This window comes from Phlebotomus papatasi, chromosome 3, assembly GCF_024763615.1.
Source record: "Phlebotomus papatasi isolate M1 chromosome 3, Ppap_2.1, whole genome shotgun sequence".
In the NCBI taxonomy this organism is placed as follows: domain Eukaryota; kingdom Metazoa; phylum Arthropoda; class Insecta; order Diptera; family Psychodidae; genus Phlebotomus; species Phlebotomus papatasi.
In genome coordinates, this window is record NC_077224.1 from 70,793,512 (window position 1) to 70,820,500 (window position 26,989).

The window sequence follows — 26,989 nt, forward strand, 5'->3', positions numbered from 1 at the left end:
CTTAAGTCTTACACTGACCCTGTACCGAATATCATTAAGATCGTATAAGTTTGTAATTTGTTGTCAAAATAGCGATTTTTCGGAAGGATAAAGGCTTTTTTTTACAAGGATTCCCAGCGTTCAATGCTCGGGATCCTAGCATTTTTTTAGTCTTATATCAGTTCCTACAAAATGCACCTATACTCTAATTTGTGGAGAAATATGGACCAGCGCCTATATGGCCTATATAGTTTTGACCATTCCCCCTTCCAAGACATAGTTTCTATGCACTAGGATTTATTTTCCATAATTTAGAACATTGGTTCCCAAACAAAAGTTGTTACCTATATGCCATTGTATATCCATTATTGGCATAGGTTTCATTCGTGGCGATTCCGGGACCTGATTTAACCATTCTCCTTTACCAAGCATTCAAAGACCATTTTTACCGAGGTAGCGGCTATAATACACCCGGTTTAGCCACTCACGTTTCTTGATTCTTCGGTTTTTCACTTCACGAACAGAGGTGAGTTCCAAGAACATCCTATACGAACAATTATCTCCGATTTAGTTCCATTCACCTTAATTCCTGTATTACAAACATTAACAAATTGATAAAGTGCATGGCTTAAGTTTTGCATGTGGAATATACTTTGAAATTTCTAAATGCACTTCTTTATCTTATTCTTGTTAAAATAAACAATAACGGTGATGGAACACATCCCTGGCGCAGTCCAACATCCACCTGGAAGCATTCCAACTTGCATTTATTTATGAATACAGCTTTTACAGTGTCTGTACAATGACTTGGACGCAGCTATCACCAATTCCTTATCCACTCCGTAGACCACAAAGTTGTTCCCTCAGTACTCGATCATATGCTTTATCTAAGTCTATTAAATAAACATAAACAAGAATAGCCAGCATCTTTAGGATGAAAAACTGGTCTATGATACCTACTAATTTAATTAAAACTGCTCCAACAGATTGAGAAATTGCTTTTTAGAGCTATTTAACATGATTAGCCTTTGTCCTTTAAAAACGTTTGGATTGATCCCAGGCTATTATGTATACAGATAAAATGTTAGCCCACAGCCTACACCTAAAACATTTCTAAAATTAAATAAATCGGACGACTCGTTTTCGAGATATCCCAAAAAACTTGGTTTTCCTAGAACAAAATTGATAGATGTAATCAACTGTTGATAATTTTGCTTTATGTTTCTCATATGGGAACCCAGTTTTTCTCATTCTGAATTGATGAAAATTGCAATCGTAGTTTCTTTCTTTTAATCTTATAGATGCGTTTCCAAATTTTTAGAAATATATTAGCGGTTTTAAAAACGTTTTCGTGTTTTACTAATATGTGTTTCGAGAAATGTTTCCGTACTCTTGAAACGTTTCCGTCTTTTCAGAAATTTCTGTTTTTACAAAAATATTTTTCTTAATTTTAGGAAGTCTCGAATAATTCTAACAAATCGAAAAATATATAATAGAACTCAAATTCTTAAAATACAGATGTTTAAATCCTTTACCATAATCAACTTCCACTAACTTCCTTTAGCGTACAAAGTTCTAAAAGAAAATTGGTAGAGAATGAAGAGCAGTGAATTCTTATAAGACCATGATAATCACATTTAAGGTTACTAAGAGCTCGTGAAAGAATAAAAAAATATCCGTTTTGACAATTTTTGCATCACTTGTTCTTCATGTTTTCCTTTTTAGTTTAATTTTTAATTCTTTTTTTATTTAAACCGTTTTGAATGTTTTAAACCGAAGAACTACACTTTAGAAAAAAGTGATCTTGATTAGTCTTTTAGAATAACAAATTGCATTTTTTTTCTTTTTTTTACCGAAATTATTGATAAACATTTGCTAAAAATAGGAAATAGTCAAATAGGGGAAACTTGGGCACCACCAAACACGGGGTAGCACCAAACACTAATTTTTATTTCTTAACTACTTCTCTCAACCAATTCTTCAGTAGACAAGCATCCCTATAGTGCTAATAAATTCCTATAGGTCTTGTCCTTAGAAGTCGAATATCTGATTAAAAAATCGCAGAGTTTGGTGCTACCCCGTGTTTGGTGGTGCTCCAGTTTCCCCTATATTACTAAACTTAAAGAGTTAAAAATCTATAATTTGTGCTGAAATGTACGAAATTGGATATTTACATTCAGAATTTCGTCAAATGTTGTTTATTTAAGTAAATTTTTTGAAAATATTCCACAAATATTCTATGCTAATTCAGTGATTCATCGAGAATCGAACCATATCAGAAACTGCGTGTATCTTTTAGGAGTGAGAAATTAAATTTATTTGTGTTGCAAAGTATGAGAATAGCTTAAGTTGATTTTTTTGCATTGGATAGTCTCTTTTGCAATCAGCGGTAAAGTGGGGATAAATATGTAGATTTCTTCATTCATAGAGTGTTTATTTTATTCTTAACATAATGTCTTTCCAAAAAATAAAATGAGTAGCAGTTAATTTAAAAGGAATTATCGATGTTGAATAAATTCAACAGATTAGCATTCAGGGCATTCACTTAAAAATAATGAGAATTGTTATAAGAATGATCGATTGTGAAGCTTTCTGAAAAATGAAAACAAGAGTGCATAATAAAGTTCTTTATTTTTATAAATAAAGAGCGATTCTATGCTGTTGTAAACACCATATGAGTCACGATAACGGATCATTTAATATAGTGTCACAATATTTAATGGCTCTTTTATATAAATTTTGACTTAATTATTTCGATGTTTTTTTTTACATTGGTGGAAAAGTATATTTTTTTTGCATTATTTTATATGACTCATAATTTATTTTCTGCATGACTGCGTCAAGCGAAATTGTATTATATTAATTAAATTTTAAATATTCATATAAATTTGACTTTTTTATCAACTGCGTATAAAGCGTAAGATTTTAATCAGATTAAAATACTGCAAAAGCTTCCAGTGGAACTAAAGGGGAACAATATAGTGCAATCTTTTAACCATAAACCTGACAACTCTGATTTCAACTAATCCAAAGAGTGTGATTCTCGATGGGAGGAGATTAGGATGCGTTCGAAGAAGCGCATCTTGAGTCCCCGGAATAGATTTCTTCTAGGCGAATGAGTCACAGAATTTTGTGTCGAAATGGCGGGAAAAAGTGAGAAAATACCTTAGAGTGAATCTAATTTAGGAAATCCATCGGGTTTAAATTCACACTGCATTTTCCTCAATTGCTTTTCCTTGCCTTTTCGCATCTCTCACGTGCTCAAATTCTTTCGCTGAGGTCGTTGATTTTTGCTTTAAGGTTTTTTTTCTTTTCTTCAGCATGTGCGTGCGCGTTCTGGGCTATTTAAGTGGGTTAAATGGAAATGTTTTCCTTTATGTTTCATCCGGAAAATTTTATGTTTTTACAGCTTTAATTCGCGTGGGAAAATTTTAAAAGACTTCTCTTGGTGCTTTATTGTTGAGGGTAAAAAAGTTTATATCATGTATTAAATATTTCAGCACAAAAGTTGAGAATTTTGAAATTCACAAGAGGATTTATGAATAAGTTGCTGTTTTTTTCATAAACTGTAAATGTTCAAATGCAGAATGTCTTATAAATATAAATTGCGTAAGTAAAACATATCATAAAAACAGCAGTTGATAACAATTTCATATTAGGGGAAAGTACTCTCTCTTCGAACGTTCATGCCTTGGAATCATGTGAATTTCTTTTATTTTTACTAAGAGAATCACAAATAATTATCAAGCAATTATCAATAATTGATGATAAACTAACTAATATTTAAAAAAAAAATGTGCAAGTCTTTTAGAAAAATACAAGAAAATTCACATTATTCGAAGGCATGAACGTTCGAAGGAAGAGTACTTTCCCTATGTTATAAAATTTCTTATATGGTAGGGGAGGGTGGGGCAATTTGACGGATCCAGGACTCTTGAAAATAAATTGTTAATAAATTATAAATTAATACCATTGAACTGTTTGATCTTCAAATGGTCAATAAATTCAATTCAAAATAAATTCAATAAGATCAATTCTCGATATTCGACTGACAGCTGTCAAACTCTCGAGAAATTCAAAAAAAAATCCCTATACTCAATTGGGCTTTTAATATGGGATAATAGAAGGTTAAGGGGAATTAGCTTGAATTTAGCACATAAGCGTTTGTCTAATCTGACCAAAAGTATAAATTAAATTGATTTATTATATCTCTAATGGTTCTAATAGTTTAATGTTAATGACAGAATCACATTGCCTGCCAAATATTCACGGAAAAAAATCTTTACCCAGAGCGTAAAAAAATCTTCTGTTCCCAGTTATGTGCATAACGGATTCAGTACCTACGTGTCATATTTTCATGTTTTTTCGGTTAAACTTTTTGACCGAGGCTGCAATGTGATTTTGTGCCTTCTGGGACAGGATAATGACACGGAAAACATTAATGTATTACTTTTTGGGTAAGGCGTTATTTAATAGTAGTAAAACAAATGACTTTAAACAACAAATATTTTATTTATTTTTGCTGGCCTAGGCTATAATTTTAACCACTGAGATTAAAATTATTGCTTAGAAAACAATGTTTCCTTTACGTTCTCTACCATGTTTTTTGCCAAGCACTGGCAAAATCACCTCATCACCTTGTTGCTCTTGAGAAACTCTGACACTCCGGTAGTCCAAAATTCTTTGAATCTCTTCCAGAAAAGACCCCTAGATCCTGCCTTTTTGATCACCTCCTTTAATCCTTCATAGATGGGGGCCCTCAGAGTCTCTTCATTGTCATATCCGGCATCTGAAAATGTACGGAAATTGAGGTTAAACAGATAACATTTCACTTTCGCTACAGTAATTTCACTTAATTTTATCAACTTACCTTTAAAATCATTCACTAACTAAGGAAAACCAATTTCTTGCAGTACACATGCCACACCATCCATTTTCACTGGTGTTTTCACTAATTTTTCACATTAAAAAATTCCACTTGCGGACTCCACAAAAATGTCTGATGCAATAATTCGCCGAAGCGCTCTGTCGTGTCTGTGGAAAAAAGAGAGTGAATGAAAGAGACAACTCTATGAATATTTGCTCCGTTGGGTTATACACTTTACTAAGAGCAGCAAAATCCTTACCAATGGCTTATTTTGTCGCGCTCGGTATTAAATTATGACCAGTGATGACCAAAGACAATAATGCTTAACTGGAAGCGACAAAATCACTATTGCGGCCTGGGATATAATTTATTACAAACACAAAAAATCATTAAATAGTGGTTTTATGCTGATTACTGTCAGGACTATGACTGAGGGGAACAAGGTGTATTTCGCTCAGGGTTATAATTATCACAACCCCATACATTGGATTGGCCAGTAAGGCTAGCCTTACCCAAATCGCTTGCAAATTTTTCTCCGTGTTCATTTAAATTAATTTTAATTACCTTATCATGCTTGCTAATCACAAAGTTTGTGATGCTAAATAATTATTTTAGGTTATCTGAATGTTTTGAAATATAAAATTTTCTATTTTTTGTTATCAAGAAACAAAATTAAATTATTAAATATATTTCATTTGGTGTTAAGAAACCTATTAGGGTAAGTGTGCCAAATTCCGGCCGGCTTGCAATTCCGGCCACTTTTTTTGTTCCTCGAATTTCGATGAATTTTAGTTTTTGTGTACTCCAGAGATCGTACAATGCAAAAATATAACAAAAATGTCGTTTCGACACACGAGATAATGTGAAAAAGACACTGGAAAAATTCTGGAAAGGCAAGGAACTTTAAGAATGAAGGTGGCCGAAATAGGTCACCAATGCAGTGTCTACATTTTTATTTATTTTAAAATGGAATAAAAATGATTTGAGTGCAAATGAAGATGATAAACTGCGTATAAACTCCCAAGCAACACTCCTTAAAAAGAAGGAATAAAAAAATCAATTTGTATTAAAAATATTACATTTCAAACTTTAGACTTTGGCGCTTGCACGCAACTATGCCGAAATTTGGCACACTTACCCTAAGCTTCTTTTGTCTTATCTTTTAGAAAACAATTTCTACTTTCTTTTTTTTTGCCCCCCCCCATCTCTTGCTCCCCTAGCTCAGGTCTCAGGCCATAGGCCTATTTTGTCCGATATCCTGTCTAATAAAATAATTAAAAAGGATCAAATTGTCGATAACTTAAATTAAAAGATACATAAAATCAATAAATAACGAAAATGGACAACAGACTTAAAATGCACTCCTATTAGTGAATATGGCCAGACATTTTCTACATTCTTCGACATTGTAAATTTGTAGCATAGCCTAATTTTTTGTAATTTAATCTATTTGACCTATTATCCTTTTAACAATTAATTTTCATCATTGGTTTCGGAAAGAAGGCAATGCCAAGATGTGATATAATTAAGTTTATATTAAGTAATAAATTTTCACCGGGCATGTCCCAGACGAATAGATTACCGAATTCGTTGTATTATTTAAGGGTTTCGGTTTGTATGTTTCTTTTATTAAATGTGTTCCGTAATTATGAGATTCGGATAGACTTTGTTGTCTGAGTGAAAATTTTCTCCAAAAATCACTCTAAAAATATACTTTTTCACACTTTTGTGCTACGTATACTTCCTTCCATCCTAAAATTTTCACATCGGCATTGAAATGGAAATGTATCTCATTAGATGGGTTTTCATTCAATTTATTGAGTTTCATGGAAAAGGAAACCTCTAAAAGGGCTTATTTTTCCGGGAATATTAATCAGAGAAATATTAATTTTTCCATACAATTTGAAGGACTATATGAATAAGCAAATTGTAAAGGTAAAATTAAAATTACAGAATATAGAAAATGAGAGCAAAATACAGAATTTACATTGTATTTTTGAATGGAAGAAAGAGTCTGTATCGTCTGTGTATATACCATTTTCCTCCTGTGAGATTTTTCCTCTTGAAATGAAGGTAAATAAACATTGAATACATGCTAATCTTCGCTCCTCATTTTCAAAATCGTCGAAAATTTTTCACAATATACAGCCAAAATGGTATTTCTTCATTTAGATACTGTCTGTGAAAGAAGAGATAAAGACATTATCGTTTCTGTTTGGCTATGGGAAGAATTTCGCGTTCTAAAATACACTTTGTGGCTTTTTTTTGTCCATTCCATGGATGAGTGTAAGAGATCTGTAAACAGAGAATGTTAATTTTAGGAAGCTACTTGATGGCATAATGCTGATGAATTTGTATTGCTTAAAATGTTGAGGAGGGTTCTTTTTTGGTACAAGCTGATGGTTTTGATTGAATTAGAGATATTTCACAGTTGCTAAATTGAATATGATTGAAGAATCCTCCATAGCTTGATTGGGCGCAATTGGGTTGAAATTCTAATTTGATTTGCTGCGATTTTAACCCTATATGGATGAATAAACTGGGTCATATTTTGACCCAATTTAAAGTGACTTGAGGAGAAATTGAAAGATCCATGGATTTAAATCAGAGAATAAATTCGTAGTTTCATTCTACAGACTCGAATTTCTGACCAACACTAAAATACAAAATTTGAGAAATGTTTTAGTAAAAAAATTCTTGAATTTAATTTTACATCCACGTGAAACTATTCATTGATTTTTTTAAATTAAAAATGGAATTAAATTAATTAGTAAATGAATTTTTTTATGAAATTGAACTTCCTGTAGGTATAGAGGATGGAGGGGCAGTTCTACGATACAGAAACTAATACTCAAATTCTAAATTTTGAAGTATTTGTAATTGTGGCATAGGGGAAATCAGGAAATGCTGCTCTGAATATGGATAGGGACGTAGGGGAGACTGGGGCAAAACTTGTCAAAACGCATATTTAATTCTTTCACGAGCTCTGAGAAAACTTAAACGTTTTATAATGAGCATATCCTTATAGGAAATTTACTGCTCTACAACATTGCAGAAGACAATTTTCCTCTATCTCGAAAAAAATGTGATTTTCGAATCATTTTCTAAAAGTCGATTTTGTGGAGATTCTCAAAATTGCTGGGGCAAATTTTGTCAGTCTTCGGATAATTTGTAACGATTTACTCTCGAAAACGTTAAAAATATCAAATAGACATATTTTTACAGGAAATTTATTCCTCTACAATTTTGTCGAAGATAATTTTTCTCTATCTTAACGAGAAATGTGCTTAAATTGAGCTAATCAGTATTGATATTTTCTGTAAGCCAAATATTCCAAAAATAGGGCTCAAAATTTCATTAGTTTTAATTTTACGTAAGGTAAATGTACCAGCGATCGTCAGTGTTCCTCGGATCGAAAGGTTGTCCCGCGTATCGGCACCCCAAAATAAAATGTATAGGGTCGGAGGAACGTCTGTTCGACAGGGAACCCCTATTGACACTTTTGCCAAAATGTTGAAAATTATTTAATGTATCTGTAAAATATAAGTAATATAACGGTTTTTTCCTGTAATACACCTTTTACTATAAACAGATGTTCAAATTTCGTATTCCAAATGGTACAGATTAGAGTGTCAATAGCTGCTGACACGAGTTCTTAAAGTGTCAATAGATGTTCCTTTCACCCTACTTTTGAAAATTATTCACTGTATTTTAGTAATTTTTTTAAGCAAGATGCATCACATTAGTTCATATTTAATCTACAGAACCAATTTTCTCGTCGAGTTTCAAACAAAATTGCTATTATTTACCTAATTTATTGAGTCACTGTATCAGAGTCTTAGCAAAAAATCCGCAATTCATCACTTTCTTAATATTTCACGCGAGATTTTGTCTGCAAGAATATGAGGAATTATATTTGATTAAAATGATTAACAAATCTGTGTTAGGGCCTCTACACATTGGGAGCAATTTTTGTCAAAAATTGCTTTTTTGAAGGAAATTCCCTGCAGCGTTGTAGGGGGAAACGTCAAATTTCTGTCAAAAACGCAATTTTTGACGAAAATTGCTCCCAATGTGTAGACGCCTTTAATTAAAAAATGAATATTCAGTGACTCTAATTTCACTATCAATACATTTTTTTAATTATTTCGGCAAGGAATATTGAAAATGAATTATTTTTTGCGAACAAGTACGTTTTCTTTCATCTGTTCCTCGAATCGGCACATTTTTTTCGTGGAAAATTGCGCTCAGCGCGCTCAGCTGTTATCTTCACAGACATTATTAGATGTTTTTGTTGTGATAGAACAATTTACCAGTGAAAGTTTCATTAAATTTAACAATTTTAGAAGTTGTATCATGTGAATACACAGTACACATTGTAAGGATGACAAAGAAGCTTCAATGAAGCCTTGTAGAGTGATTTAGATGTCAAGAAAGCAGGAGAATCCTCATCAAAAACATCTGCCGATCCGTGGCTCACCCCGTTCCGATCCGTGGAACATCTAATTAAGTCCCTTCCGATCCGCGGAACACATTGCATCCTTTCCATTACACATATATATATATTATTAATTTCCATAATTAGCAAAAGTGTCAATACACGAAAATGATTAAATGGATCACTAATTTATCAATTGGCATGTAAAAAAATACCAAAGAGTGTTTTGGAATTTAGATATTCAACTAAATATGGAGCACGTCTCTTAACATTCCGATCCGTGGTACACTTCCCTTAATCCTTCCTCGAATCCCTTGAAACTTTGTAAGTTTAAGAAGGTTCAAGAAGACTATCTATAATAAAAATTTCAAGCCTCAGTCTCTTTTATTTTAGAAAGAATATTGAAATTTTCGTTTTGACCAATTTTGCCCCAGTCTCCCCAAATACACGCTCATAACAAGGATAAGAAAAAAACTTGAATTTGTACTGAAAATATTTCACTACAAACTTTGAATTTTGATACTTATATGCATGCACGCTGTACCAAATTACAACTACTTCCACTAAATTTATTTTTTACTGTTCATTTATATAATGCTATAAAATTTTGGACCAAAATCAAATGAAACTCAATGTTATTGAATTGGTTCTCTTTGATTTGGACCAATTGATGATGGCCATAAACATTAAAAACTTACACTTATCCTTACCTAGGGTAAGTGTGCAAAATTTCAGCATAGTTGCATGCAAGCGCCAAAGTCTCAAGTTTGAAATGTAATATCTTTAATAGAAATTGATTTTTTCATTAATTTTACTTAAGGAGTGTTGCTTAGAACCTTGTAGAAAGTTTATCGTCTTTATTTACTTTAAAATCATTCTTAATACATTTTAAAATGAATAAAAATGTAGACATAGCTTTGGTGCCCTATTTCGGCCACCTTCATTCTCATAGTACCTTGTCCTTCGGGAATTATTCCAATAATGTCTTTCTCACGTCATCTCGTTTGTCGAAGCTACATTTTTTGTTATTCTTTTGCAGTGTATAATCTCTAGAGTATGAAAAACTAAAAATTCATGGAAATTCTAGGAACAAAAAAGGTGGCCGGAATTGGAAGCTGGCCGGAATTTGGCACACTTACCCTATGTATTTCTCTTATAAATTGCTCATTTTAACTGATTTTTTGGACAGGAATAGTATCGGTATCAATAGGGCTGGTCTAAATTGATATTACTGGAGTCGCCTCGCACTGTAGTTTATTTATTTATTTTCAAAAATGTTGAAAAAAAGTTTAAAAACGTATATCTTGGTTGAGTTTATTAAGTTGTTGAAGTAGATTGTTTCATCTAACTTTAGATAGAATGTTGATTTTTGGATGAATTTCGAATGAAGTCAAAATTTGACTATAGATTTCTATTAAATTTATTTCTAACCGCAATGAGGGGTTAATTCAATAAAGATTTTGAATGTCGTGTAATTGGGATATGGAAGAACAATCAAAGTGCTAAGGCAATCAAAGTTTTTTTTTCTTTCATTCTAATTCTGAGCGTGTCTGTAAAATTGCTATAGTGTCACGTTTCTATGCACCTTCCTCCGAATTCCTCTTGCCAATCAAAAATTTCACCGTCATTGAAGGTTTCACCTTCAAAAAAGATGTGTTTTTCTCGTGAAATATTTTAATTCAATTCCAAAGTGATTCATGGATCATGATCTTACTCAAGGTTCATCTCTTGAAAACAAGAAGTACTAATCTGATGTTTATGGTAAGAGTGTGTGTATGTGCAGTCCAGATCCAGATGTTGAGGATGAATTGCTGAGGAAGGAAGGAAGGACGGAGGGAAACAATAAACGAGTCACTGTCCATCCGGAGGTGGAAATGAATCGTTGAGCACGTCATTCGCATTTTGTCGTCACATTTATATTCTTCTTTTCTTTGTTACTATGACTCTCTGGGTGACTCCCAAACGTTCTTATGCTAATTAGTGCTGGAGGGAAAGCATGAACAATGTTATAAGAAGAAGTACTACAACTTACAGGGTCATTAAACGGTTGTCCGTTGATATACAATTAGACAAAAACATTGCTAGGGCATCAGACGCCAGAGAAATTGCTAATTTTATTTTATTGGTTTGAAAACCACAGTTTATTTTCTATTTAGAGTTAGAAGAGGAGGATAGGCAAGAAGCCCAGTGAATTGGAGCTGATTGATTCACAAACAGCTAAAGTGTATAGCTTTTATTTCGCGCGTTCAACAATAAAGTATCACAAGGTTATCTGGCCAATTTAAATATCAATGTGTATACTAAAAGTTGTGCGAAGTCTCTGTGTATATTCTTGTTGACTTTTTTTTGACCTCATATGTGATTGTAAATATTGTTTAGATGTGTGTTTTTCTTTGGTCTCATGAAAAAAAAATAATAAAATTGCGTTTAGAAGCATTTTCCGCGCTAGAGAGTGAAAATTTTCCTGGGGCAAGCAAAAAAGCCAGGAGAGAGGTCAAATAACCAGACTGATGGAGATTGTTTATTGACTCCACGGGAGGGTGAACTGGGTGAACTGTAAGGGGAAAAATTTATGTGAATAATAAATAATGATGCTGAGATAGTGGTGTGTGGTGAGAAAATTCACATAATCGATAGAACACATTTCGGGGAGTTGAGAAGCTAAGACTTTTTGATAGATTCTGTATACACGAAAGTAACATAGAGAAGTTCCATTTTTTTCGGTTTTTGCAATTCTTTTGACATTATTTATGACAGTGAAATTTTTCTTAGTTATATACCATCTCATTAATAAAGAGTTATTGTATAATGCGATCACAGAATATAAATTGCAACATCAAGAGGCAAAGAAGATATCTCTTACAAAGACAGTGCATAGAATTAGCATGTTGTTTTCAAGAAGATGATAAGGGTACTTGTGATGAATAAATTGAACTACATTAGCACAATTTTATTCAAATTCTAAATTAGATATGACAAAAGATTAGGAAAGACAATGAGAAAGTTTGAAGAAATTATAAACTAATCGTCTTACAAAGTGGTTCATTTGAGAAAACTTAAATTATATATTCAACCACAATTATGGGTTTTTCTAATTAGAAAATTGGCTGTAGAACTGATTAGTGAAAATTAACAAAAAAATCTACTTTAAATGATTGTAGAGCTTACCAAGAATTTCGTCAGTTAAACCTTTGCTTTCAAAGATTACCGCGAAAGAACTTTTCAAGCGCGAGTTAAGAATGCAAAAACAAAACAGAGATGACAATAAAATCAATAAATCAATCAAATGATTCTGTAGGGGAAACTGGGGCACCACCGAGCATGCGGTAGGACTAACATTGTAATTTTTAAATTAGCTTTTATAGTTCAGACAACGAGACTTGTATAAATTTATAGATACTGCTGGGATACTTGTCCACTGAAAAAACGGTCGTCATAGTCTAATTAGTTTAGAAATAAAAAATCAGTGTTCGGTGCTACCCCATGTACGGTGGTATGGTATCCCAGTTTCCTCTATATAGTTTTAGGAAATTTTTATTGTGTTTCATTAGTTTTATTGGTTTTATATAAAATCCTCAGGTGAGACTATTATAATCTAACAAATGAGAAGTGAGATTATTATAATCTATATATCAATTTTAAATGTAAATTCAGGAGAATACGGACAAATTTGAGAATTACTAATGTCTAATCAGTGGAATCTAGGTAAATTAGTCGTCCTATCTGGGACATTATTATGCGTGTGAAGCTTCAAATCTTCCCTTCATACTTGAAATTTTACTGCGTCCAGTAAAATTTATTTATTTTCACGAAACTGTAAATCGTCAATATTTGGTATAAGTGGAAATGGGGCACCTTTGAATTGGGGTAGCTTTGAAATTGGGTTTTTTTTCTCTTTTTTTTTTTAAATCAAATGGACCTTATCATGATATAATTTAGTTCCACAAACCAATTGTGAAACTAAATTACATTCTGAAAAGGCCCAATTCCATTTAAAAATAGGAAAAAAGCCCAGTTTCAAAACTGCCCCAGTTCCCCCTATTATACTAAGTTTACTGGACCTTTTAAATTACAGTGCGATTACAATAGTGTCAACTTATTAAAAATTCTATACATTTATAAATTATAAATATTGAAAAAAATTGTTTAATAGTACTTTTTATCTTTTTCTCTTTTCTTTTTATTTCTCAAAATTTGTTCGCGAAATTAAGTTTGTAAACATAGAATCCTCAATATGAACACTGATCTCCTAGAAATAATATTGTATAAATTTCCATATTGACTGACATTTCATATCGTGTATTAAATACGTAAAAAATCTTAAAAGTTAAATCAATTGCTTTTTCGAAGATTTTTTTTTAAATAGTGGTCATCATAATAAATGATGAATGCTTTTATGGAATCATCGGAATCATCAGTCACAATGAACGGTTGGCTTTAAGCGCATCATTTCGCTTGTCAAATAGCTTTCCAGTTTAAACTTTTTCCTAAGAGACTTATACATAATTATCGATAATTGATATGCTATCTAATATTTAATAGAAATACGTAAGTTTCTTATGAAAAATAGAATAAAAATTACATTATTCGGAGGCATGAACGTTCGAAGGGAGAGCACTTTCCCTTAGACTGCTCTGACAATTTACATTAGTGGGTTTGAATCTCTTACTGCCTTTCTTTGGGTTGATGTGTGGGTTTGATGACACCGTGAAGGGTCCGGACAATTTACAAATCTCTTTCATCTATAAATGAAAAGATGTTAACGTGGCAATGAAAAATTGACAAATTTCTGAAGAATTTTTTTTAGTATAATGACGCTTCAATTTGAATACGTATAATTAAATTAAAACACTACTACTACTTTGTTCGTTATAATATTTACCAATTTGATTCCAGCATTTTTTCATGCAAAGAAAAAATTCATTTGTCAAATCTGCCCGGTCTCCCCTAGCTACAACAACTAAAACTTGAAAATATAAGAAATTAAAGAATCAAACTAGAATATATCAGGGCTATTTTTTTTCATTGGCGCTCACCGGATCTCAGTGGCGCAATAGGCAAGAGTGTTGCCTCTTGGGCGGATGAGATCTCTGACTCTACTCTCACAGTTGTGAGTTCGAGTCCCGTCCGCTGCAAGCAACCGAATGTTAGAAAAAGATATTTCACTGTGATAAAAAACGTAATATAGGAGAAACCGGGGAGCCACCAAACACTATTTTTTATTTCTAAACTACTTAGAGTATCTTTACCATTTCTTCCGTAGACAAGCATTCCTATAATGCCTATAAATTTCTATAAGTCTTGTCTTCCGAAGTCGAATATATGATTAAAAAATCGTTGTGTTTGGTGTTACCCCGTGTTTGGTGGTGCCCCAGTTTCCTCCAATGCACCGCCTTTGTCCAACAATTCCGAGAGCATGGAAGAAGTAGGGTAAGTGTGCCAAATTTCGGCATAGTTGCATGAAAGCGTCAAAGTCTCAAGTTTGAAATGTAATATTTTAAATACAAATTAATTTTTTTTATTCTTTCTTTTGTAAGAGTGTTGCTTGGAACCTTGTAAAGAGTTTACCGTCTTTATTTACTCTAAAATCATTCTCAATACATTTTAAAATGAATAAAAATATAGATATAGCTTTGGTGCCCTATTTCGGCCACCTTTATTCCCATAGTTCCTTGCCCTTCGGGAATTTTTCCAATATCTTTTTCACGTCATCTCGTTTATCGAAGCTACATTTTTTGTTATTCTTTTGCATTGTATAATCTCTAGAGTATGTAAAATCTAAAAGTTCATGGAAATTCGAGGAACATAAAAGGTGGCCGAAATTGCAAGCTGGCCGGAATTTGGCACACTTACCCTATTCACACTACGGAAAGGCGTTCTTGGGCGGTCTACAATGGGCTTAGCAGATTCTTCCACTACGAGAATTGACATTGTAAAAATGATTACCTTGTATGTCTCAATAAGATTAATAATAATAATAACTGCATTATCGTTTCAGTAGGTCTCCTATACATAAGAAAAATTCCAAGGTACTGGGCTTATACGGGCTTTAGACCTAAGGCTAAGCCATATTCCATAACTGTTCTAATTTCTTATCAATCATGATTTTTTGGAAAAATTTAATTTGGGATTGGATTAATAAAGATATATGACCTATTAGGATCTCAAAATTCAATAAAATTTCTTGTTATTTGGGATTTTAAGATTTTCAGGATCTGGGTTAAACCTCTAGTCTGAAGACCGCTTTACGGTACCTAGAATGATACTTCGTTCTGTAAAATTTAGTTTTTTTTTTAACTTTAATAAAATATAGTTAGTATTTTTTTCTAAAGTAAAAATTCTATTCTAATAAACAGAATTTTTAATTTAATTTTTAGAAAATTAGAATTCTTTTTTTTTTCTTTTAATTCTTGTGTTTTAAATTTTTCAAAAGTCTATTAGTTAAATTTCCAAATATACGTAGTCATTTCGTTTTAAAATAAATTTTTGGAGCTTTTAGGTTGAAGATATTTGAATTTATCTACATGATCTTGCATTCTAAAATTGCATTGTAACATTTTCTATTTATATAAACCTAGTTTATAAAATTTAGCATTAGGATTTTGTGGATCTAAAAAAACATTTCTTGATTTTTGCTTCTCAAGTGAGAGGTATTTTGGTTTATATAAAATCCATAGATTTCTTATAAATTTCTCTGATTAGTGTTGCGGAAAGAATCCTTTTGAAAACCACTAAAGTGTGATGGAGAGAAATTTTCATGTGGTGAGGCAAAGATAGTGGAAAAAGCCACCTAATTACATTACCACAAAAAGTTAGATGTTTCTCAAGAGAAAATCTCTTAAAATCAATTAATTCTTTTGATCGACATTTTGAAAAAGAAAAAAAAGAATCAGTTTTGTTGTAGTCCATTGATGCTTTAAAATTGTATATTCAGATTGAACAAGAAACAGTACATTCTTTTATGTTAGATTTTCAATGTGGATTTGCGAAAGTTTCATTCATGAGCCTCTACAAGAGAGACAATTGAGAGTTTATTGAAGCGTGAAATACGATACAAATTACTTAATTGAATTAAGAAGGTTGTATTATTTTTCAACTCGGGAAGTATCTAATTGAAAGATCAACGACTGTAACATTTTCTTCTCCAAATGGTTTTTTTTTGCATTGGCAGTTTTAGAGATAAAAATAGGATAAATAATTAAAACAGCTAAAATGATATTAATTAAATGTTCAAAGAACTAAGAAATGAAATGATGAGGAAAATCTTTACATGTTTCTCATTTGGAAAAAAATTCTGAAATGATGGATAGATTTTGTATTACAAATTCAACTGTTAGATGACTTTTCGGAAAAAAAGGAAAAATAATTAGAAACACGCCCATGGTTTAAATACAGCTTAATTTCCCAAGCGAATTCAAATGGGCGGGATAAATAAACAATCAGTATTTGGAAGAGGGTGAATTTTTCGCAGTATTTTCCATCCGATAGAAGAAATAGTCTAATTTGCAGAAAAGGACAAAAGGGGATTTTCCAATGAGATTTCACGTTGATACTTTCAGTATTATTTACACGGCTAGGTGAAATCAAGAGAAATGTTAGTAATTTATTTTGTGCTGTGGTGAAAAATGGGACGTTGTGCTGGGTGTTGCGTCTGCAAATGACAAAATCGTGTCATTTTGACCAGGTGAATCCAACTGAAGAAAAAATTTAGCCACCCATACAATTTTCAGTGGCAACAAACGATGTGGTTCTGACTTTTTTCAGTATCATTTTCACGCTTGGAAGTTCATGGTATTTTCACGAAGGATTCATTTAATTATCTGCACATTTATTATCTCAAATCCGGGGGGTATTTTTAGCCACAATTATGTGTGTCATTTATGCGTGTTTGTCATTTAAAAGGGAACTTTTTTGTATATTAGCGACAGAAGCCTTACTAGAGGCTAGCGGATGTAGCTTCAGTAAAGCGGTCTTCAGACTAGAGGTTTAGCCCAGTTCCCGAATGTTTCAAAATCTTATATAACGAGCAATTTTAATGTTTTTTGAGAGCCTAATTGGCCATTTATCTTTCATAATTCAATCCTAAGTTAAATTTTTCCAAAAAATCGTGATTGATAGCAGTTAAGCCGGGTCCCGGTCAAAATCCCGAAAACCAAACTCCCGAAAGCCAAAATCCCGAACGCCAAAATCCCGAAAAGACCAAAATCCCGAAAGCCAAAATCCCGAATGGGCCAAAATCCCGAAAGCTAAAATCCCGAAAGCCAAAATCCCGAAAGCCAAAATCCCGAAAAGACCAAAATCCCGAAAGCCAAAATCCCGAATGGGCCAAAATCCCGAAAGCTAAAATCCCGAAAGCCAAAATCCCGAAAGCCAAAATCCCGAAAAGGCCAAAATCCCGAAAGCCAAAATCCCGAATGGCCCAAAATCCCGAATTCTTAAAAGTGTCGTAGCTAATCCCACGATTGCACTCGCGCTTGCTGGAGGCAAAGGGAAATCTTCTGTGTCTTAGGAAATTATTCTACACAATTATCCTTCATATTATTTTATCCCTGTCAGGATTTTGAACATTCGAGATTTTGGCTTTCGGGATTTTGGCTTTCGGGATTTTGGCCTTTTCGCGATTTTGGCTTTCGGGATTTTGGCGTTTGGGATTTTGGCTTTCGGGATTTTGGCTTTCGGGATTTTGACCGGGACCCGGCTTAACTGCTATCAATCACGATTTTCGGTTAAGCCATATATAGCTAAACCTTAAGCTTGAAGCACGTATAAGCGAAGGGCTTTAGGCTTCGAACCTTTCATATTTTTGCCATATTCCTTTAATGAAGAACACTTAGTGGCAAAATGTTTTAATAGCTATAGTAGTCTTAAGTCACACATATTTCTTAAAAAAATAGGTCAGATTCATTAAAATAATATGGGAGAAATGTTGTCAAATTGGTTCGTCAGAGTCGTCAAATTAATAATACTAATAATAATGCTGGCACAACATTCCACGAAGGAACAAGGCCTTCCCGCAAGGGGATTATTTCTATACATGCATTGTTATTTTTTCTTGTACGGGATGAAGTTGTCAGTCCCATGCCCGTGGAATCAAGTGCAGTGAAGCTCACTGGATTGAATCCGAACACCTTTAACGCCAGAAAAGTTTCTGGTGACCTGAAGGGGATTCGAACCCGGGACAGTTGTATCATAGAGCGAGTGCTCTACGCACTTGACTCATTGAGTGCCCAAGTCAACAAAGTCGTCAAATTGGTTAATTTTAAAATTAGAATCGCTTTAAAGTTAAAACAAACCAAATTTAACCTGGGATGGAATGATAACTTTTCGACACTATCGAATCGATAGTATCGATAAATCTATATCTGTTAGATTAAGTGAATGTCGACTTTTTACGCATTGTTGGGCCATTCATTTTGACATCCTTAAAAGAATGTGACTGTTTGTTGATAAATAACTATATTATTTACAGAAAATGCAGCTATCGTCTAAATTTTTCAGAATCGACAGTCGATAGTATCGAAAATAAGTTATCATGTCACCCCTGATGTTTTTAGCATCACTTTGTTTTATGTGAAAAATAAATAATTGAATCCTTGACTACTTTTCAATGATTATTGCTTCTGAATTGCACACATATGTTTTTCTATATAATATCTTTCATTGAGGATTTTGTGTGCACATATCGTAGTGGTGAAAAAAGCCAAAATGACAAAGTAGAACTTTTTCAAAGAAGAACACATAAATTTTAACTGAAAGTGATTTATAACTTCTGAACCATACTGCAAATTTGCGCAACAACAAAAAGAAATCTTTATAGAAAAGTTTAGCGAAATATTGAAGGCAAATGTACTTCAAGGAGAATTTTTCCGGAAGAGAATTCTTGAGAGAATAGTTTATTTTTTAATTTAATTTTAAATCCAGAATTCTTTGATAATTCAATTTGCAAGTCAGCGATGAAGATCTGTTGAGGTAAAAGTAGTGGATTTTTTTTTAAAATTCTTCTTCAGAGATACCTCCGAATATTGATGTGCTTTTAATTACCCTCGTTCGTTTTTTTTTGGCAAAAAAAAAACTTGAGAGCCTTGAGAGGAATTTATAAAGGGGGTAATTCATTAAATTTCTGTGGAGATAAAAATTGTTGGAATCTGCGGAAAATTTAATTTGACTTTTGATGAATTTTTCTGAGAGTATAGACTGCAGAGTTGGAGCTTTTTGGTATTTGATGAACTTTTCTTTCAAGGATTAATATATATGAGAATTATTTTTCCATCAAAGTCCACCCCAGAGGAAATGGAGCCCATCAGTGCAATCCAGTGAAAAATGAAAGAATATTCTTCTGGAAAAATAATCTCTCTTCGAATTCACATCACGAACTCTATACTTCTCCCCCGTGGTTTTTCAATATAAGTATAAACTTTTTTTTTGATCTTGATACACAATGAAACTGAAGAGTAATTCTAGTATTATATATTGTGGTTTAAAATTGTGCAAGTAGATGAAATACATGGTTTAATTATAATTGTATACTTAATTTTTTCATGTATCATTTGCAGAGGATAATTTACTGGTCTTAATTAATATTCTTTGATACAGTACGCGAATTCTGATTTGATTCATGGTTCTTATCAGGACATTTGAGGCATTGGACCAGCTATTAAAATACTATTGTATTATAATGGGTGAAATTCATTAAAAGCATATTGAAAAAGTGACTTGTTCGAAGCTTGTGTCGTCCGAACACTGAGAAAAAAAGGGTGCAATTAACTTGTTTTCCTCGTAACTTTAACACTTTTTAGGTGTAAAAATATATCAACATTTTTTTTAATGTTAATTTTACGCCCTTTTAAGTGTAAAATTAACATGAAAAAGGGTAACTTTAACCCCTAATACACCTAAAAAGCATAATATTTACGACGATTTCGGATCAATAATGCAAGGTAAAATGAACATTTTTGAATGTTATTTTAACTTTTTCGGATTTCTTTCAGTCAGTGAAGGTACCGCGCTTTCCCTTACTTAAATCTAAAAGATAAATTTCGAATTTCTTCCAAAACTCATAATATTTCATAGCTTTCGTTTACCAAAAAATGTGAATTGGTGTAAATTATCATAGCCAAAAATCGATTGATTTGATCAGACTGTATTTCTCTGGTGTTATAAAAATATATCACTTTATTTCCGGTGTAATTTTTCCAAGGGATGTAGGAGGCTATCAAGAAAAAAAATAATGACACATTTCTCATTCCTTTCAATGCAATATATTTTATCTATTGGTGAGAAAGGTGAGCATAGCGAAAAAAAGGTGAAAAAAAAATCAATACATTTTCGTGTCCTAAAAATGCCACACAATTTTCCTGTGCCATTATACCGACTCACAATTTCTTGGCAATAGTTACAAAATGTATTCCGTGGTTGAATCTCCTGCTTTTCATGTCTTTCACGTGGATTTCTGATACTAGGTTTGTGGGGTGGAAAGTGTGTTTTGCAGTTATTTTGGATATTTCAGTCATTGAGGGCAATAATATTGGTATATCTCTATAAATTCAGGGTGGGATGTTTGACCTAGAAAAATGTAGGTGATTTAAATACACATGGGAATTCTCGTATTTTATTCAATGATTTCATCAAATATTCTACAAATAAATTTAAGCTAAAGTGTTAAAATATTAGCAATGATTTTATTGTTATGGGGAATTTTAAATGAGAATGATGCAATTCTAAAATGATCTGAATAGGCAAAAGTGCCCAGTGCCCATGCTTTGTACCATCCCAAGCTTCGTAATGACTAAATTTTTCCTATGTTTTTGAATAAATGTGACTCCGCAATTTATTTTAAAAACTGAGCACTTTCCCCTACGTTTTAAAATATGGAAATTGTATACGAAGCATGGGCACTTTTCCCTAGATGAATAAATTGCATAGGGAACCTGCAAAATGTTCTGAGCTGCCACTCTATTGACATCCTCCGGTATCAGCACTTCTGTCGTAAAGATCTTAATTCTCTGATGGACTTCAGAATTTGGAACACGCAAATAAAATGTGTTTTCCAGTTTCTCAGTCAGACTCTTTACCTTTACAACCTCTGCAAGTTGAAGTATCGTCTATACCCAACTTTGCAATTTTAGAATTTATCCATTGCCCTGTGTAAAATAAAACCGATCTCATGTATCACGTTATAAATTTAGATAAATCTTGTACCTATTATCATGATCCTAAATTGATACAATAACTATTTCAGCGGTGTAAAGCGGAATATCCGGTTCCAAAGTAAACAAATCTTGAAATATCGGTTAAAAACGTTTCGGTCTTAATTTCCAGGGTAATGGTTAATGTATTATCTTGAATAAAAAACAGATAATTTTCAATATATATGGGGGAATGAATTTGGAATTTGGTATGATTTCACTGGGAACGTAGTGCCCGATCAGTAGAACAAATATTATATAGAATTCTGTTCAAGGGAGGAGACGTTATGAAGTTACATATTATTGAATTAAACCATTTACTAAATTAAAAGGAGAGTTTTTCCTCAATATCCCCCTTTCCCAAATCTTACATATATTGTTGTGAATTTTTCGATCAATTGAACTCACAAATCAAAGGCGTTTCGAAAATGTCGAAATTGAAAGATCCGATTTACGAGTTCCTTGGTTCATCGTATTTGCTAAATTTGACATCTAAGGATTTCTATATTCTTCCAGAAATGTAAAGAAATTCCTCTGTAACTAATGGCTTCAATTTCAATTGAATAAAGAAGTAATAACCTTCCCGATTTAAGAGCGCTCTCCGGTTAAGGTTTTTTTTGAACCGATTTGAAGGTATATCAGAGAGAACTTACCTAAAAATAAAAACCCGTTGGAAGTTCGAGCATTTAAATCGACGCACAGTGGGGCAGAATACCCAAAAACCTGACAAAAAATATTTTATGGTATTTTTGCATTCTGAATGATTCTAGAATGATTTATTTTCTTAAAATTGAACGGAATTAAGACTTATTTGTTGAAATTTTTATCTTAGTATTAGAAGAAAAATATTTATTTTTTAGTATGAAGACCTTCGAATTTTTTTTTGTAAAAACCTTGCTTTTGCAGTTTTATGATCTTTTCTAAACTTAACTAAGGAGAATATACTGGTTAAAGTGGTAAATCCGATCACGTTATCCTTTTCGAGGCATTAATGATAAATCAAGGATTTTAGAGAAAAAATTGAAACATTACCTGATAAATGATGAGATAGGGATATTATTTATTCCAACAAAAAAAAATGGACCTTATGTTTTCCTCTAAAAATTGTCTTTTGGCATTAAAACCACACAAACACCGTTATTTATGATAAATCAAGTTTTATATGTATAACAGCTCCACACTTGTAATACAGAAGGAAAACACTCTTTTTTAACAATTTTATTTTATTAAGATAATATTATTCAGTCTTATATATTACTTTTTTTAATTTCATAATAGCTATAGAATTCAATTCTTAAAATGGTACAAGCGACTTAAAAAATATCTCTATAACCCAATCTGAATAAGATTTTTTTTTGTTTATTATGTATTTTATGTACATATAAGAGGAAAGCTGCAAACATTGCGATTTTCTATTAGTTGTAAGTCTCCTAAGAATGAGACCTAAATGTATAAATGAATAATGAAGAAGTGTTTATATAAGAACATAAATTTATTTATGTAAATTAAATAAAAAAAAACCCTTGAGCACTTTGGACTGTGTTGATGGTTCTGATACTTTGCCAAAAAACAAAATTTAAGCGAAACACATCACTTATTGCTACTTTTTAAATTTATAATCGGTTAGGACCTATATGTATACAGGTTAGAAATTTCAAAATCTTTCCAAAAAATCATAATTTGACCATATCGGTTGAGAAATAGGCGCTCCAGAGTGACTAAACTTTGACATTCTATGATTCAAAATGGCGATTTTTTCAGTCACAGGTGTTTAAGGACACAATAAAACATAAAAAATGAATGACATCCTAATAGTTATAAAAAATGAAGGTGTTTTATTTCTTGAAATATTCCAAAAAGAGCGGTTTCTGAAGGGAAAGGAGAGACGTTCGTAGGGATGGATTTGAAGTAAGATTTAATAATAGTTAATTCGTCCAAGTAATCTTCATCAGGAGCTGAGGTACACCATTAAAAACTTAGACGCCTTCTACTAAGATTAACATGTGATCTCATGCAATATACTTGAAAGTCAACTTTCAACGAATTCATTGCATCATAGCCAGAAAAAAATCGCACTAAAGTAGCAAGATTTCTCGATGGTTTTTCACAGAACAGGACCTCTAGAATAAATAGAAATTGGTTATAAATCGGGACCTCGCGGGCCTGTTTACTATTTTTTTGGTTCAAATTTATGTCATTTTTCCATATAAAATCGACTAAATCGCAATGCAAGGCCAACTTTGACGTGTTATTTCAAGGTACCATAACTTTAAAGAAAAAAATCTGGGTATAAGGTTTAGTGAGGATACTAGTCAAGTATTATTTGGCGGTATTAGATTTCAAAAATTCGAATTTTTTTTCGATTTTTTTGCCAGGTTTTTGGGTATTCTGCCCCACTGTGCGACGAATTTCACAAAAGTGAGTAGGGGAAAGTGACCATGCTTGATACGATCCAAGCTTGATAATAACTATTTTTTTCCTATGTTAATCAATAGTTATGACTCATCGCAATATATTTCAATAGCTGGTGCTAAGCCTCACATTTCCTGAAAATATTAGGATCCTAGCTCTTTTTTCCTAGTTTCAGGAAGCAAAAATCAAAAATAGGCCCAAAACTGTAATTTCGATATATGATATTTCATAAGTATTTCTTAATTAATGTCGCTGTTCACGAAAACTACTATCATAGGCACATAGAGGAGTCATCAGTACTAATATTTATGTAAAAATATTTGTACTTAGTGGACACTGTTTTTGTGGGTGGTAACAAATTCATAAATTCTACTTGTGTCCATCCTATATTTTAAGAAGGGACCATGAATGATAATTTTAATGTGGCAACTATATCATTAGATGTGATTATTTCATAATTACACATATTGCAATCCGCCAATTTTATCGACAATTGACATAATCTTCAACCCTGTTGCCTGAATTTTAAGGTTGCAAAATGACATTTTCATGGACTCAAAGTGAAAAAAATGGTTTTCGCTAGCGCCCTAATGCCATAAAAACATGGCTTAGAAAAATTACATAAAAGTGATTTTAAAACTAATAACCAGTCGTACAAACGATTTAAGCAGATAGATTAGAGTTCCGTCTAAATATTGATGTGCAATTTTTTGTATCCGGTGAATTTTTTGCAGTGAAAATGGGCCTCCGAATTGTCGAATCAATTATTATACAGGAAGGCCCCGGACCCGACTTGTATAAAAGTCGCCACTGAATTTTCATTTTCTTCTTGAGGAAAATCTAAGGATTTCCAGGAACTATGTGAGGTAGGACTATGAACCTAATAAGTGAGACATTTTTTTGTCATAGTGGAAGAATCGCTTCGGTTTGTGTGTTAATCAGAAAATAATCACAAACCTTGGACATTATTTTACAGTATCAAGCATGGTCACTTTCCCCTAAGTCCATGAAAATGACATTAATTTTAATGAAATTCCTTTTCAAACATTCTGCCATCTTGAAATGCCACAAAACTTCACAAAAATTCGGAATTTTCAAGGATTTTGGCTTTAGAGATTTTGACTTTAGGATTTTGACCGGGACCTGGTTCGACAGGGTATGGGATTGACGACCGTATTCTTGTACGATATAAGTATTATTGTGCCTCTAAAAATTTTGAATTGCAGTTAAAATAGTTATTTTTTTCTACAAAAAATTCCAAAACTGTTTATAATGATTTCTAATTTATTTATTAGGCTATTGATAAGTCTAGATTAGCTTATGGAGGTGTGATACTTTCATTGTAAATTCGGTTTATGGGCAAACTTGAAGGATTTTCGTTTGAAAAAATGTTAATTAGGATTATAAGTTACTAAACCGTTATTAAGCGAGACTTAATTACATACCAAACGCAATTAATTAAACAATTATAGCATAATTTTAAAATAACTTTATAAAAAGGCTCTATAGAGTTTAAAAAGGCTCTCTAGAGTAAAAATCAGAGATCAAAAAACCCTTAGAGAACGTATTTATCAACCGGATGGGTCTTGGAATTTCTGAGAAGTGTGAATCGGTCCAAACCGGTTAAGAACCAGTAAATGGTAAACAATGCGAAAGTACTTTTGAGGTATAGCATCTAAGTCATAATTTCAAGCATTTCACAAAGCCCTGGGACGCTTTATCACCCCTTTTCATCCAAGATTCAGTTGTCTTACTTTGCGCTATAAACTAAGCTCTCTGTTTCGTGAACTCTAAATCGATATAAGTCATTTTTGAACCGGTTAACGTAAAAAAACTTTATAAACTGCTTGAGATTTTGAATATTATGCCATATTTCATGAATTGAAGTTTGGATAACTAAAAATTACTGGTGTTTTTTTTATACCTGACTCAAATTCATGTCTGAATACACGAGAAATGTATGCTAAATAGGGAATTTGCATGTGAAGGGAATTTCCTGAGTTCCATCACTGTTGGTTGTCAGTGTAAACAAAGTAAGTAATTTTTCTTTCCCTTTCCATTTCGGCAGAGTGCTATTTTGGGGCTGAAAGCGCGAGTGAGAGAGAAAGACACAAAATGTCGACCCCAAAGCTTCCACCGCCACCACCGCCGAAGCCTGCAAATCACAGAAATGAGTCAGTGGCGAGCCACCAGCACAGTGAGGAGCAACGGAACGGAGCCACAGAAGAGACATCCGCACCGGTGAGGGCAGAACAAGTGGTGATGACACCAAAGGGCAAAACCGCAAACTCCACAGTTATCCTCATTGAGCGGAAGCTCGTTGAGGAGATCAGTGAGAGAGTACATGTAGCTGGAGGGGATCACAAAGGGATTATCATCAATAAAGATGCCATTAAAGGTCAGTGAAAATTGTCCTTTTGGGAGGTTTGTCATTTGCTAAATGGGAATTCTTGTGATATTGGTTTTAGATCAAAAATCCCAGATTATTCCTGCCCAACTGTGCCTGGAATTCCGGGTGTTTCTAGTCAGCGCAAATACCGGTCAACACTCACAGGAATCCCGAACTTTGCGGTTCTGGTTCCGGGAGTGGCTGAAGGATGCCGAAAGGCAAGCACAAGTTGCACAAGATTTCTTCCGGGAACTTGTTACGCCCAAAGAATTTCCCAGGGATTATGTGGGATTTATCAAGAAAATTATGAAACAATTACAGAAGGGCTATGATGAAATACAGGCTCTGGAGGTTGAACTGAAGATCTTGGAGGTCACATCAGCACCTCCATCCAGACCACGTAAGTTTTACAATTTTTCTACTTTGTTTTTGTTCTTTTTTTTCTATTTCAGGGATAAATTTTTGAGATCCTGCTGAAGGATATGGGTGAAATATTTGATGAGATAAAATATTTGACCTTGACAAATATTTCAAGATCAAATATTTGATCTTGACAAATATTTGAATAGATCAAAAATTTACAGCAGTGCATTTGAATAAAATATTTCGAAAAATCAATTTTTTGATCAAATATTTGACAAAGTAAAATTTTTGATAAGTCTAAATATTTGATAAAAAAGAATTTTTAATTTGGTTTTTTAAAACATTAAAAAAAAATA

At 32.7% G+C, this 26,989-nt stretch overlaps 1 protein-coding gene across 4 annotated transcripts in view; it reads left to right on the plus strand.

Moving 5' to 3' along the window:
- LOC129808205 (uncharacterized) overlaps positions 1-26,989 on the plus strand; it is a 59,087-nt gene that overhangs the window by 3,147 nt on the left and 28,951 nt on the right. For all 4 annotated transcript variants that reach the window (XM_055857986.1, XM_055857982.1, XM_055857984.1 and 1 more), the window contains exons 2-3: positions 25,950-26,279; positions 26,350-26,670. In XM_055857986.1, the coding sequence (XP_055713961.1) occupies positions 25,997-26,279; positions 26,350-26,670 (604 nt within the window). In that variant the 5' untranslated portion in view covers positions 25,950-25,996. The remainder of the gene's footprint in view (positions 1-25,949; positions 26,280-26,349; positions 26,671-26,989) is intronic.